This window comes from Gossypium hirsutum, chromosome D08, assembly GCF_007990345.1.
Source record: "Gossypium hirsutum isolate 1008001.06 chromosome D08, Gossypium_hirsutum_v2.1, whole genome shotgun sequence".
In the NCBI taxonomy this organism is placed as follows: domain Eukaryota; kingdom Viridiplantae; phylum Streptophyta; class Magnoliopsida; order Malvales; family Malvaceae; genus Gossypium; species Gossypium hirsutum.
Window position 1 is genome coordinate 65,348,488 of NC_053444.1, and position 16,124 is coordinate 65,364,611.

The 16,124-nt window shown below is 31.8% G+C and overlaps 1 protein-coding gene across 1 annotated transcript; it reads right to left on the bottom strand.

Moving 5' to 3' along the window:
- Positions 1 to 618: 618 nt before the first annotated feature.
- LOC107899159 (mediator of RNA polymerase II transcription subunit 14-like) lies at positions 619 to 9,473 on the bottom strand. The gene is given in 9 exon segments (XM_041098865.1): positions 619 to 862; positions 865 to 1,601; positions 2,062 to 3,149; positions 3,953 to 4,971; positions 5,058 to 6,066; positions 6,174 to 6,348; positions 6,597 to 6,694; positions 6,911 to 7,975; positions 9,020 to 9,473. Coding segments are annotated over 9 exon segments (5,514 nt in total). The 5' UTR covers positions 9,230 to 9,473; the 3' UTR covers positions 619 to 749.
- Positions 9,474 to 16,124: the final 6,651 nt, after the last annotated feature.

Here is a 16,124-nt window from a genome sequence, read left to right on the forward strand (position 1 = left end):
GGTTGCGTGCACTATCAATATTCAATTTAATGGATCCAGAAAGCAATAGTATTCACTTACGATCCCCGTTTCATTTCGTGATATTCCCATCAAATCTACTAGGTAAATACTTAATAGAGTTTACTCAACACTACAAAGGCTGAAGAATATGAAATATGCTAAAAAGTTCACCTTGGAGCACACAAATATTTCTTTATTTCCAGATTTTCCAACCTTTTTGTAGTGGATGAATAACACAAGTTTTAAAAAGTGGTTCTATTTAATCGTATTAGTGTCACTTAGCAGTTAGCATGGATTACATAGAAAAATAAAGAAAAAAAGTATTGCTACAATTTAAACTATTAATTAGTTAATGCATTTTACTATTTAGTTGTTGAACATTGTTTTGCCCCATCATATATATTATAAGAAACCAATTAACTGGTATCTATATAATTAAACATGTTTTAATCAAATAATAAACTTGATTCTATTAGATATGATAAATAACAATAATATAAAATATAAAATTAGTTCTTCAATAATATTATTATATACAGACCCATCTACAGGAATTTGATACTAGAACAAATCTTGATTTTCCAATGAAAGTGTTAATTAGACAATAAACAGTCCAAATACATATAATTTGTTTTTGATTGCAAAGATCAATATTCTATTTTATGGAGAAAGTACAAAATTCTTCTAAAAAAAGACTTGCCAGTTATGTAAAATATTAACACTAATCAAATTTACAGTGATATCCCTAATCAAATCAGCAGAGACAATTTAGACTTAAAACTTGAAATTATAAAAAAAGAGTTGGTTGGGTTTTTATCCAACTTTGAAACACCATTGCTCAATCCTTGAAGGCACAAATGAGAGCTCTTTGTACATTGTCGGCCACTATTCTTAACCTTCCTTGAGTTGCATCTGCCGGTGAAGAACCACTAACCTCCACCGTTCGAGCCACCCTCTGTTTGCACTTCTCCCACTCGTCAAGGCGCAGCCAGCATGCGCGTCCTCCATGGCTTCCTTCCATTCCAAGAAATGACACATTGGGGTTTTCACCGAAGGAATATCTTAATCTCACTGAGACACAGTAGGGCAGCCATGCAGCACCACCGGCAGTGTTTATATGAGGTATGAGGGCAGGATCGAGTACAACCGTCAGGGCAAAATCGACAGAATTATGAGGTCGGTCATAGTAGATATTGCTTTTAGTTGCGGATGAACTTTCAGAAGCATCACCAACATTTACCCCAGTATGATTTTCAAGACATAACTCGATCCGGGGTTTTTGTGCAGGAGCTATATCTCCACTTTGTGTTAGTGCTAATCCTTTTTTCCAAGCTATTAACTTCAGGAATTCTCGTAAAACTGATATGGGTAATGTGAGAAGCGTAATGAATGATGCAACACGTGAGGCATCGTAGGGTTCGGAAGCAACACGTCGGCTGAAGTAGTCACATATCTCGCTTATTTCGGATTGAGTTAATTCCTCTTGAGAATTAGCATTGTTTTGTTGCTGTTGTTGCTGCTGCTGATGATGGAAGCGCTTCACACTAAGAACCTGAAGAAGAAGTTGAACTCTGTGGACACTTACGGCAAACACATAGCCTCTGCAAAAGAATCGCAATCAGATGATTATCCAAATCCAAACTACATGCAATTCCTCCATATACAATACACAAAATCAGCCTAAAGAAAGAGCATTCAACAGAATTCAACCGATCAACAATGCAATGCTATTCTCCCCCATCTCTATCAGGAATTAAGATGCAAAACACAATGAGTCAGCAAAAGATTGAGACAGTTCAATAACACCTAGGCCTAGTGATGCTAACAAACATGGAGTATTAAGGGAGGTTGGCTTGTTCAATGCTAGGCATCTAATGATTGTAGGTACATCCATTATGATCTATCAATTTGCCCCAAGGACAATTGAAGCAACCAAATTAATTACGTACTTGAAATATAAAATCAGGGAAGTTATCAAAGATAAAGGTTTCATGCATGAAGAAAAGATAGATGGCGAGAAACAATATTGTAACTCTGAATTAAGAACTTTCATGCTCTTACCCCACAAAGAAACGCAAGGCAGGCTGTTCTTGGTCCAAGTTCAAAAGTGCACCCTCATTGTCCTTCAAGATCGATCCCAGGATTTCTTTCAAAAGCTCAGGTAACTGGGCAAATAACCATAGAACTCCGAGGTATTTAAGAATACCCCTAAGAACCTTCTTAAGAGCAACAACAGGAACCCATCCACCTCCATATCCTCCATCATCACCAAGCCCAATAATGGCGGTATTCAGTTCCCCCCTTACATGTGCAGGAACACCACTACCAGGCGGTCGGCGTATTGGCAATCCCGAACTCACAACAGCCAAATTTGGTGATCCTGGAAGAGAATTTCCAACACGATTTAAACCAGCTACCTGGTTTGCGGCTCTAGACATCGCTGCAGAGGTAGGAAGGTTAACTCTACTTCCATTTGCTGAAAGCTGTGGACCTGAACTCAAGTTTGGATTGTTTGAATTTGCTGGGCCAACTGTTTGTTGGCCACTCGTGAAACTGGAATCTAATCCATTTAGTTCTTGGGCAACATGTTCCATGATGAAAGGCCTGAACTGTGGACATGGTAAGGACCCTCCAACATAAGATCCCCCCCTTGGTGGTGTTGAAGGTGGCGTCGCTGGTTGAAGCCAAACCTGATCACCAGCAAAGCACCGCATGTCAACTGCAAAACGCTTGCGGTATATTATGCGTATCCAATATGGTCCACGTAATACAACGGAAACATCAATGGGCAACAGTGAGCTGGGTACAATGCCAGGGCCACTTCTCCCTGCAGCTAACATTGCAGCCCCATGGATGCTATGGTTCCCTATAGAGCTTGCAGAAGCAGATGCAGTATTTCCTGCTGGAACAGCAGCAGCAGCCTGATTAACATTTGTGGTTGAACTGCTCGGCAGAAGTCCCTGCAATGGTGAGTATCCTGGCTGTTTTGGCACAGAAGAAATAACTCCAGATGGCCCAGAGACTCCTGGAGCAGGACTAGCTCGAGCAGGCCGAGTTGCAGCAGCAAGAGCATGCAAAGGCCCCGCAGTGAGCCGAATGCAGTCCAACAGGGATGCAACTTCAGCTCCATCTATGAAATCTTCCAAAAACTGTACAAAGTAATCAGAGCAATTAGTGCATTAATGATGCATATGGGAACTGGAACTAAGTAAGATTAGATTTGAGCCAAAGACACGTTCCTCTATTATCCAGAGAATTCCAATTAATCTACATTATATTTCAAAGTTGAAAAATAACATGTGTCTAAGATGAATAACTTTCCTTTTCCCTTGTGTGACATAAGCATATTACATATTTATCAAGCTACATACCATAAGTGATCACACTGTACTACAAAGTAACAAGGAAAATTTTTACTGAAACCTACTTAAACATGTTCATGTAGGTTACTTGTTCGCTGATCTGTTGAGGGAACTCTTATGTTCATAAATGATCATCCTTTCTCTTACTACAGTTCAACAAAAAGATACAAGAAGTTTAAGCCAACCACTATTTGTCCAAAAGCTAACAAAGGTATAAAAGATTTTACCCGAGCATAGAAGTAAACCACCATCGCACAAGTAATTCTAAAAAATTCAGGAAATAAATGATACCATACCAAGCAGCAAAATGAGCCAACATAGCATCTTAGTAATTCTGAAAAGCTCAGGAAAAAGTGGGACCATCTCAACCCATCTACCATTCTTAGTCAAGTTCTTAAGAGGGAAAAAATTCAAAGAGGGCCAGACCATGAAATTTTTAATATGACATAAGAAAAGAAATGTTGAAGAAACAAAGTGGCTGACAAATGATACTAAGGAACATAAAGTCATGGTAAAATAGTATGAGAAAAGAATTGAGGAAATTATTTTAAAAGAAAGAGGAAAAAAACAAAACAACAAAAAAACCGAACCTTGGTATGAGGCCAAAGTTGATCAGGAGACACATGCATTGTGCAACCTTCTTTATCCGATTCCCATTCCACAACAAAGCGAGCTAAGACACCTGATCCAAAGCAAAACCACAAACTCAACAATCCTACTGCCTCAATTCTGAAAGACCTCCTCATATGTTCTGATAACTTATCGACAGCCTCAGTAGGTCCTTTGCCGCCAGCTGGTGCTTTAACATCAGAGTTTGCATTGCCTTCTTCAGGCTTGTCATCTGCTCTAACCCCGAGCAGTTTCCACATCCCCAGGGCAAATGTTCTAGCATTAGAGAGCCTTCGTATATCAGCCACCAACTTTTTAATACTATCTGCCTCAACAGATTGATAACTAAGAACAACACCATCTGGATCATAACGAATATGTGAATCCACATGAGATGTATTAGCTATGCGTATGCCAGAGCCCCAAGGTGTACTAGTACTTCCTTTCTGAAGCTCCCACAAGTCCCTGAAGTGTTGGTCATTGATTTTGACATCCCAGTACATGCTTCCAGGTCTGCCAAGTCGCAAGCAGATATGTTGCCAGGAATCACCTTGGGAACATGGAAGCCGGAACCATATATTCGAGGATGCATTTCTTAAACCCACTTCTTCAACATATGGAATGTCCAGTTCCTCCATCTGGCTAGTGAGTTTGGCATGTTTAATACATAGTGAAGAATGCCTAACCACGTGAAGAAGAGCAGAAACATATACGCCAGAAGGTACATTGCCTTTATTTGCTTCAGCTATAAGATTACCATAACTGTATGTTTCAGATTTAGAGATTATTTCTGAAGATTTAAGCACCTGAGATGTAGGCTGCTGAGTACAAGCCACATCAGAGGTTTTTCTTCTCTTAGAGAATCCTGCATCGGCCTCTATATATTGGAGGGAGGGAATCAAGCTCAATAAATTTGAAATTTTACACTTTCGTGGATTTTGGTCATGTTTGGAAGCATCATGAGAAGGGCCATGGAAAATTTTAGTTTCTGCTGCTTGGGCTGCAAAAGATGCATTTAGCTAAGTCAAATATGCCTAACCAAAAAACAATATTGAACAGACAGCATAGTTGGAGAAAGTATCTTACATACGGGAGGTGAAGCCAATGGGCTTGATCCAGAAAACCTAACAGCTGCAGTTAGATTTCCAGCAGATGAGCTTCTAGGCCCATTAGGCTTCGCATTTTGTGCAATGACTCGAGGAAGGGTTGGTCTGGGTGGAGACAATAGTCGAGATGACCTACTTGCTGAGAGTGTGTCCTTTGAAGTATCATTTGGTAATCTCAACTGATCTTCATCCAATACTCCATTGTCAACTGAATGAGGAGATCTAAGAGAAGCCAGATCCTGCTCAGATTTTGAAGCAGATAGTTTCTTTGCAGATGTGCTTCTTCCTGTGCCAGAAGAAAATGAACCAAATGAAGCAGAGTTATATGAGCCCTTAAGACCACTTGATGGATACAATGAACCATCATAATGACTAGCGGAACCTGATGGTTTTGCAACATTATTATGCTGTGAGACCTGCAAACCCGCTTCCCACTTTGGAGAGGGGGTTCCAGCTTTTACACTATGAAGATTCATTGGGACAGAAGTAAGATGAGACGCAGGAGATGAACTGAACGAAGAAATTTTCTGAGAAGGAAACTGAGTTGCAGATGTCCCCTTTTCAATTTCAAAAACTTCATCAACAATAGATGAAAAGCTTGATGAAGGACCCCCAGGAACCTGCATAGAACCATCGAGGTTTAACACATCATGTTCAGATATTTGATCTGGACCCCCAACATTAGGCAAGGATGGAAGCAATTTTCGCCAATCAAGTATGCTCAAATTTGTTTCATCTTCAAGCATCTGCATCTGGTTTATATCTATTTTCTTGATGCGCAACACATTATTTAAGTCATTAAATGAATGACCTTTCCCTGATGGATCTGGCTGAGTCTCCAACAGTTTAAAAAGAGGCTTGAAATCCTTATCAAGTTCCATCAAGAGAAAATAAGAACTCTCGCTTTCTGGAAACCCCATTATTAATACAGAAGAACCATTAACAAGGTTCTTGGGCACTTTCACTGCAGCAAAACCATGTTCATAGACCTACAAGAATCGAACATACAAATTCATTTATTAATAGAAATAAATAAGTGAAAGACAAAGGAAATTGTATTCCACTCAGTAACAAATAAAAAAGTAGAGTTGATTACTTCAAGGCCTAAGAATCTTCCAATAGCAGCAAATAGATGTATTATACTTTTGCTCCGCAAGCTTGAAAAAACATCAACTGCTGTCATGGTTCCTTGATTTAGTGTTTCTTCACACTCTAACAATGCTGAAGATGAAAGAATATTTTGGGATGACTGGAGAAGGAAACGGCCATTTCTGCAATCCAAAACAAAGTTTCATAAACCCTAAACTAGGCCAAGAAATATTTATTAATAGAACTACATACAAATATAAATATGGCACTTCAAAAATGAAAAAGATTCACAAGGTGAAGAAGCATCTATACAAATTACCAAGTGCAATTGAAAATGCCCAGACAGTTTTTTTTTTTTTTTTGAGAGTGCACATTGACAAGTGTAAAAGTAGACATAAAGGAAATGACATGTTAACTGGCAAGGACAGACCTTATATTTATTCCAAGGGTAAAATATGATGAGCCATAAGCACGGACACGCAATAATTCCTGCCCCTCATGTTCCTTATTGTCAAGCTTAGCATCCTCCTGTAACCCAAAAATGACGGGGATAAATTACCACAAAGCATCATCAGTGATACTGTAATAAAAAAATTCAGCAACAGCATACAATGATGAAAGTTTAATTAAAAGAAAAAAAATACAAAGTGACAATAGTTTTAGCCCATATAGATTCTATCTCCCAATTAGGGCATTCCAGAGTAAGTTGTCAGCAAATACATCCATAACATAAGTGAAGCAAACCTTTCTATGCTCACTATCAGGTTCATCAGACTGCGAAAGGAGAACAACATCGTTAGCATCTCGGAAGATATGCACATTTTTCATCAGCTCTTTCTGAATTTCCAGTAGACGAGTATATCTGTTGCATGATATAGCTCTTAATAGCAGCTTTTCCACATCAATGCAACTTTGGTCAAGGAAGAAACTTGCCTCCTTGCCAGTTAATGGGTCTATAACAAATGTGCTATGTTGACACTTAATCTGCAGGTCTGGTCCAGGTTCAATTTTTATATATGGGCAAGATCCTGTGTCCGAAGCACCTGAGTTTTTATCAAAATCTAGCCAATAGACAAGTTTCAACCCTGGTGTTCGTTGAGCAGCTGAATCAGAGTCATTATCTTGATTCAGCTGTGAGGAACCACCACTTCCTCCATCAGATATCAGCTCAAAGCGTATAGCATCTTTCCATCTCCCTAGCCGGAGTGCCTGTACTTGCCTTATGACGGTGTCCATAACAAGTGCAACACAGAGCTCATGCAGAACCGAGTATAAGGTAGCAAATGGATTCTCTGCTGTAGACATTCTGCGCTCTAAGTCATCTCCAAGAACATGCCTTCTCATCTGTTCTAGTTTCACAAGCCCGCTTCTCTCACCAACAAGTAATTCTAAATGCAAAATCCTCCACAATGATAGATGTCCACGATAACCAAGAGTAACTAACACCTTAAATTCTCCATCTACACGAATCAAAGCGGTGCCATCAGCAACTTTCACTTCAGATATTTCCTTGGGCAATGAAACTTCAAGTAATTTAGAGCGAACAAGTGTGTCCAGCTTTTTCAAAGCCGGCTTCTGCTGATCTTCAGTTAATGAGCTTTGCATACCCACATCTTCTATGCATTTTGGTAAACGCTCATAAGATCCTGTAAGTAGAACTTCAACAGCAGATGGAACATCGTACACAGGGGCGCGAGCTTGCTGTAGCCCCTCATGCATGAAGAATAATGAGTCCGCAGCCTGGGTGAAACATGTGTCATGACTTGACAAAGTAGATGCCAGTTGCTGGCAATACTGTATGAGTGGAACCTGCACATCACAACACAAAGCTAAAATATGAGCGTATGTAGCTAGTACCTCAATTGATACCCAATAGAAAGGACTCTATGGGATTTTTTATAAAGGAAACAAAGGTACAAATTTACTTTCAGATACAACTTAGTAATAGCCCACTAGCTATCACAATAGTTTAAATTTATTAACTGGGCCAGACAATACTAGCACTCTAGTAACCAACCAACATGGTTAAAACGATCTAAAACATTAATTAATGCTACAAAAATCTGCAATGGTTCAAGGCAATCATCGTACAGTATTCCACTTCCACTGAGTCTAGACACCTATCATGGGATAGATATCAGTGAAATTGATAGCTAGAGAGAATTCAACTACTACAATGCTATGAACTAATGCGACATAGAACTTCGAAGTCATAGAAGGTGTTGCAAGCTCATTACACAGTTAATAGAAACAAAAAAGTGGGCATGTCCATGATAGTGCAGCAATCATCAGGTCAACTCATTACACATTTATCCTCACAAGGAACGTATTTGAGCACATTACTAATAATCTAAATAAGAAATAGACAAAATGACCAGTACCGACCATAGATGACGCTATTAGATTTTCACCCCATTCATTTTTTCAAGTAATTTTATTTCTTCCTCCCTTTTTTCCCTCACTACTCACAATACCAAGCTGGAATGCCATAGCATTGCCTTGATAGTACACTTCAAGATATTTGAATTCGCTATAATTCGATAAATTGCACAGCAAGGAACAAAAAGAACATATGCTACAAGTAAAAAAATCCTTCATTTACTTCCAAATTCATTAACTACTCAATGGATAATTAACGAACAAAGAGGAAATTTTTCACTAGTTTTAATCAGTCACTTAATTGAAACTCAAAACCAATAAATCTTTTAAAAGAGCTCAAACCTTTCGATTAAAGAAAAAAAATAACTTTTCCCTATCAACAAAACACCAACAAATCTTTTCCAAGAAAAAAGGTAAAACTTGAAAAGAAGTCAGCGAAGTGAACTCGAGGGGAACAAGAGCGGGTCGACTCACCTGCTGACACCACTTAGCAAGAACATTGAGTCTCAGCATCCGTTGCTGGGTCTTGACTATATACTTAAGGAGATTGATCTTCTTCTCCGTATCCGATTGGTCGCTTGATTTAGATTTCTCCACGAGTTCTTTCAATGACGTGAACGATTCCTCGGCTGTTCGACTCACTAAACTCGAGAAGTCCACTGTTTGTTGCCCTAATTCAGCCATTGGAAACAGAAATGGAAATTCCCCGAAACACAGAAATGAAGTTCAAAAATTGATGCTAATTAGGGAATCTAGGGCTCGGGATTGGATCTGGGTTTCATTTAAAATGCATGGAATTAGGGTTTTATGAACATCCCTCTCAATCTTTCTCTCTCTATTTTAGGTCTCTCGTGTAAGATAAAGCTTTCTTCTTTAGGACTTCTCTTAGCTTTGGGGGAGAGAGAGAGAAGCACCAAAAAGAAATTTTAGATGCAAGAAAGATAAGAAAAAAGAATGATATAAATAGCAAAGAAAAAAATTTCCACGTCAGCCTAATATATTTTTTTCGGTCAAAATCTTAAAAATATTTTTCTTATTTCACAAAATTATTGCAATTTTGGAATATAGAAATATATTATGGATTAATTTATATTATTCGAAAATATTTTATTTTAAAAAATAATAAAAATTTTGCATATAACCAAAATTGAAATCATATTATTTGCGTTAATAATGCCTCAAAATTAAATATATATACTTGTAGAAACCACAAAATTAAAGTATAAATATCTCTTTAAAAACAACATACAATAAATATTAAAACATATTGTTTGAAACTAATTAAAAATAATACATGAAATATATACGTTATTAAAATGAAAAAATTAGATTAAATAATTATATTATAAATACTGTAAATTTTATTATACGCATATGCGTGTGGGAACCACGTATTTAGAACACAAAAATGTGTTTGAATATAATATACAATAAATAACGTTTATGAAATGTGTACAACATTTAAAAAAAATTAGGTTAATTTGTAAGAAAATTGAAATAGATAAATACATAATATTAAGAATATTAAATGCACTCAAATTATTTATCATGTATTGTTATTTTTCTATTGCACGTCAAAAAGTTATTGAGTTAGAAAAAAAATTCAATATTAAAAATCTATTTAAAAAAAATTAAACATCAAGTTGACTTGTGAAACCAACGCAATCGGTGACATTATCTATACTAAAAATTTTATCACACGCATATGCGCGTGGAAATTACAGATTTAAAACACAGATGATTGTTTAAAAGTAATATACAATAAACAATGAAATGTATGGTTTGAAACTAATTATACAATTAATGCATATAATAAATAGTGTATATTAAAATAAAGCTTTGAATGAGTAGTAAATGTAAGGTTTTAGTAATCCAATTGGCTCAAGTTTAAATCTCATCATATGCATATTTTAATTAGTTTTTGTTAATATGAAAATATTAAAATATCCTCAAATAATATAATTTTTAATTGTATAATGACATTTCCGTAGTTTCCTAACTGAGTTGGTGAACTAGTTGAGGGTGCCACCAACTTAGTTAGGGCTTAATAAATAAGTATAAATATATATGATTAATGAAGATAATAAAATGTGTACAATAAAATTAAAATGTATTAAAATATTAAAATAAAGCTTTAGTTGAACAATAATAGGTGAGGTTTCAAATCTCATTATATGAATATTTTTATTGGTTTTTTTTTTAAGTTAAAAGGCTAAAATACACTCAATAATATTACTTATTTTAACTATGGAAGGGCATTCTCTTAACTTTTTAATCGAATTGGTGGCCAAATTGAGGGTGACACCAACTCAGGAAGGAGCTTAAATAACAGTATAGATTATACATACTTTATTACTTCTATCAAATGTGTAAATATATATATACTTACTATTATTCAAACTCGTGACACTAACTCGATTAAAAAAATTATAAAAATGTTATTTCGTATTTAAAATAAGTTGTATGTAGAGGATTTGAACACATACCATTTGCACAGATAAAATTTAATTTTACTACTTAGCCAATGCTTGGTTTTAATATATTTTGTACATCTTGATTTTACTATGCATATTTTTTTACATTTATCAATTGTATGTAACTATATTATTATTTAAGCATGTGACTGAGTTGATGCTATGACTCAACCAGGCACCAACTCGGTTAGAAAAATTACAAAAGAATATTATTTCGTGCTTTCAGTACTATTATCATTTCAAAAATCAATATTTTAATAACAAAATATTATATTAAATATTAAGAATAATATTTAAATTTTAAAATAATAATTATTTTTAACATTATCATTAAAATAATATTATAATATTAAATAATAAATTAATAAAGACTATAAATTATTTATTATTTATTATTAAAATAATATTACATTATATATTATTCAAATATAAATATGTATGCTTTAGTAATATTAAAAATTATAATATTTGAGATTAATAACTTAATATTTAAAAAATTAAATTAAAAAAATACTATTATAATAATATTTAACTTAATCCAATTTAATTTTTATACAAAAATTGTTCATTTCTATTTTTCATATTCTAAGCATAAGACAACTTTAAAACAAAAATTATTTTTCATTCATCAATTTATTTTTTGTTAAGTAGACATTAAAAGATAGGAAAAATACTTTTTAAAATTTATTTTTAGTGAAGCATACAACCCAATATTTAATACTCAAATGGAGAAATTTGAATTTATATATATGTTTATCATGTTTTGTAATTTTCTTTTAAGTTATTCAAACATAAACATGAAGTTGTCCTAATTTATGAAATGCATTAAAATCTTAAAATTGATAAAAAGCATGTACTATTTTATATTTATTAATTCTAAAAATTCTATCACACGTATACGAGAATTACGTATTTAGAATATAGATATTAGTTAAAATTTTATACAATAACATAATGAAATGTTTGGTTTGAAACTAATTAATAATAACACATAAAATGTATACGATGTTAAAATGGAAAAATAAATTAAAACTGTGAGTAAAATAAAATTTAAACACGTAAATACATTATATTAAGAATACTAAATGTACTACAGTTATTTATCATGGTGTTTATCATAAATTTTGAGTTAATGTGAGTTGACTTATGACACCAACTCATCCAACAACCCTGTCAATACTAGTATATATATCACATGTATATGTGTGTAAAAATTGTGTATTTAGATATAGGTGTGTATTTGAATAATTAAATCGTAAGGTTTGGAACTAATTAATAATAACACATCTAATATTTATGGTATCAAAATGAAAAAAATAAAATTGTGAGTAAAATGAAATTTAAATACATAAATACATCATATTAAGAATGTTAAATGTATTACAGCATTAGTAAAATATACAATTGATGGAGATAATAAAATACGCATAATAAAATTAAAGTAAAATTTTAGTTAAGTGGTAAATTTAAGTTTTTACCACTACAATTGGTGTGGGTTCATACATCACAATATACATATTTTTAATTGTTTTTCCAAAAAAAAAAAGACAAAAGTGTCATTGAATAATGTAACTTATTAGTTAAGGGCTTAAATAATTTCAACAATTGATGGAAGTAATAAAACATGAATAATAAAATACAAATGTACAAAAAGAATTGAAAGAAAACTTTTAGTTAAGTGATAAATTTAAATTTTTATTAATGTAATTGGCACGGGTTCAAATCCCATGACATGCAATTTTTTATTGGCTCTTTAAAAAAATAAAAAAATAAAAGTAGTCTCAAATAATATAGCTCGTTTTAATTATAGAATGATATTTTTGTAATTTTTCTAATTGTGTTGATACCTAATTGACTTGTGATACTAATCTTAATAAAGGTCTTAAATAATAGTATAGATGTAGAAATTCTATCACACGTGTATGTGTATAAAAATTACGTACTTAGAACACAAATGTTAGTTTAAAAATAACATACCATAAATAATGAAACATATGATAATAAAGCGTGCATAAAAAAATAAAAATATATAAAAATATTAAAATAATGCTTTGGTGGATTGGTAAATTTAAAGTTTTATTAATGCAATTAGTACAAGATTAATTATCACTATATGAATATTTTTATTTGTTTTTTAATAAAAACTAAAATGCCTTTGAATAATAGAATTTATTTAGATAAATTACCTAGTTGCTGCCCAACTTTTAGGGCACTTTCATTTTGATCTCCCAAATTACAATCCTTACAATTTCGTCACTCAACTTTTAGAGCGCTTTCATTTTAGCCACTCAACTGTTAAATCTCTAACTGCAAATAACTTGTACACATCACATCATGTTCGCACTTTCATTTTGGTCACCTAACTTCTAGGTTGCTTTTATTTTGGTCACCTAAAAAAAATATTTTTTTAAATATTGATTAGGGTAAAAAAATTAAGGATTAAAGTAAAAAATCGGTAGAAACTAAAATAATGTTTTATTTTTATTTTCTTACATATAAATATTAAAATTAAACTAGCTTATAAATTAAATTATAAAAATTAAATTATATATTTGGGTTTTGAATATTAATGGATATTGGTTTTAATGGGTGTGGGCTTTAAGAGTATTAAGTTTTAATGGGTATTTGAGTTTAAGGTTTAATTTAGGCTTGAGTTTGTAAATGAGTTATGGGCTTATTGCTTCAATCGGTGTATTTGATTTATTCGATTTAAAATGTCAAAATAAAAAACCGACCGAATAAACCAATTAAACCAAAGATGGAAACCAATTAAATAGAAATCAAATAAATTGATTTTTTTTTTGGTTTGATTCATTTTGGTTCGGAATTTTTTTCACAACCTTATATATATACAATTATAGAAGTAATAAAATGTGTATAATAAAATTAAAATGTACAAAGTAAGTTAAATTAAAGATTTGGTTAGCATTAAAGTTAATGTTTTATTGATGCAAATAGTTTAGTATTGGGTTTTTTAAAAATAAAAAGATAAAATACACTTGAAGAATATAACTTATTTTAAATACAAAAAGACATCAAAGTAATTTCTCTAACCGAATTGGTGTTCAGTTGACTCGTGACACCAATTCAATTAGCGCTTAAATAGTAGTATAAATATCTACAATTGATAAGGGTAATAAAATATTCACGATACAATTAAATTTTAAATTTTATTGAGTTTTTTTTAAATTAAAAGGATTAAAGTACCTTCGAATAATATAATCTGTTTTAATTATAAAATGATATTTCCGTAATTTCTTTAACTAAATCAGTGTTCAATTAACTCATAACACCAAAACAATAGTGTATATTATGTGCATATCAATGCACTTTTATTAATGTTACCACATCATTCCATCGTTCATTAATGGTTTTATTAATCTAATATTTTATTTATTTATTTATTTCTTATTTTTGATTGAATGTTTCTTTTCTCTCTTTCTTTTTATTATTATTATTATTAACATTTGAAATATTTTAATATTTTATTTAAAAATATAATACAATAAATAATTTTTGTAATTGAAGAATAAAAATATTTTATGTATAATTATTATTTATATACATAATACTATTCCAAATAAAATTAGTGTCAATAAAAAATTTCTTATTTCTTATATTTATAATTTTAATAATTTTTATTTAATTATTAATTTCATAAATATCAAATAAAATATAATTTTTGTTAAATATTCACATTTTTCCCTTTGTGTTTATGTCTTTTAGATAGAGTTTATAATGGTAATTTCTATTTTCATTATAATTCATCTCATCGGTATCATTATGATTGAATCCAAATAAGCATCTCATCTCTGATTTTAATTTCACCACTATAATATTCAATCTCACTATTACAGTAACTAATCTCATCGTCATGTATTCACTTTTCAAGGTAGGAAATACCATTTACTGAAACACATCTCCACTGTCATTTAAGCTCTCTTTAAATGGGTGGTGCGACTAGTTCTAATAAAATTTATGTAATCATTAAAACTACTACAAAAATAAAATTTAATAAATAATTTTGTTATTGATAAAAACTCAACCAACAAATCACACATCGTCTTTTATCTTCGAAACAAGATAAAACCCTTAGAAAAATAGCAAAGTTATAATTAGGAAAACCCTCTCCACCCATACTTTTAGCTCTAATAGAGAAAGGGAGTTAAAAATCTTTTTGATCCTCTCAATTTTGATATTAGCAAGTTGATCCCTCTAAAAAATAGAGCAATTTAATGTCTATTAATTTTCTAAGTGAGCAACTAAGAACAATTACTTACAACATTAATATTTTCCGTCAATTGTACATAATATTGATTTGTATAATAATATATTCATCCCCAAATATTTATATATTCTGTGCAAATATTGAGAGGATATGTAAATGTTACGGGTTAAATTTGTTAAATCATGACCAAGTTGACAAAATGTGTAAATATTTTAAGTTAAAATTGTTGGATCGAAACCAAATTGATAGAATATGTAAATTTTAAGAACTAAATTTATTTTTTTTAAAACCAATAAAAAATTTTGAACTCATACTATTTACATCAATAGAACATTAATATTGCTGTTAAACTAAAGATTTACTCTAATATAATATTCACCTTTTAATTTTATTATGCCGTCTTTATTACTTCCATCAGTTGTAAATCTATGTTCTAAATTTGTGGTTTCTACACGCATACACGTGCGATATGATTTCTATATAACTCACGGAGATAACAAAAACTATTAGTCCTAATATCAATTTCGAAAAATAAAAAGAAACTTTGAGTAATTAGAAGTAAAATTGACTAAATCCACACAAAATAAATAGGTTAAAATATGTTGTTAGTATTTGTATTTAGAAAAAAAATTAAATTTTAGTTATTATACTTAAAAAGTTAAAAATTTAAGTTTTCTTATTTTTTATTTAAAACTCTCAGTCCAGTTATTCACATCAGTAGTTTTTTTTTTGTTAAAACTTACCTACTGATATGACTGTACACACATATAGTGTTGTATATGATTGACAAAAAATTTTAAATAAGTATAAGAATGAGGACTAATAGCATATTTTAACTTTAATTTTTTGTGATTTATAGTTATTGTAATTGTTCATC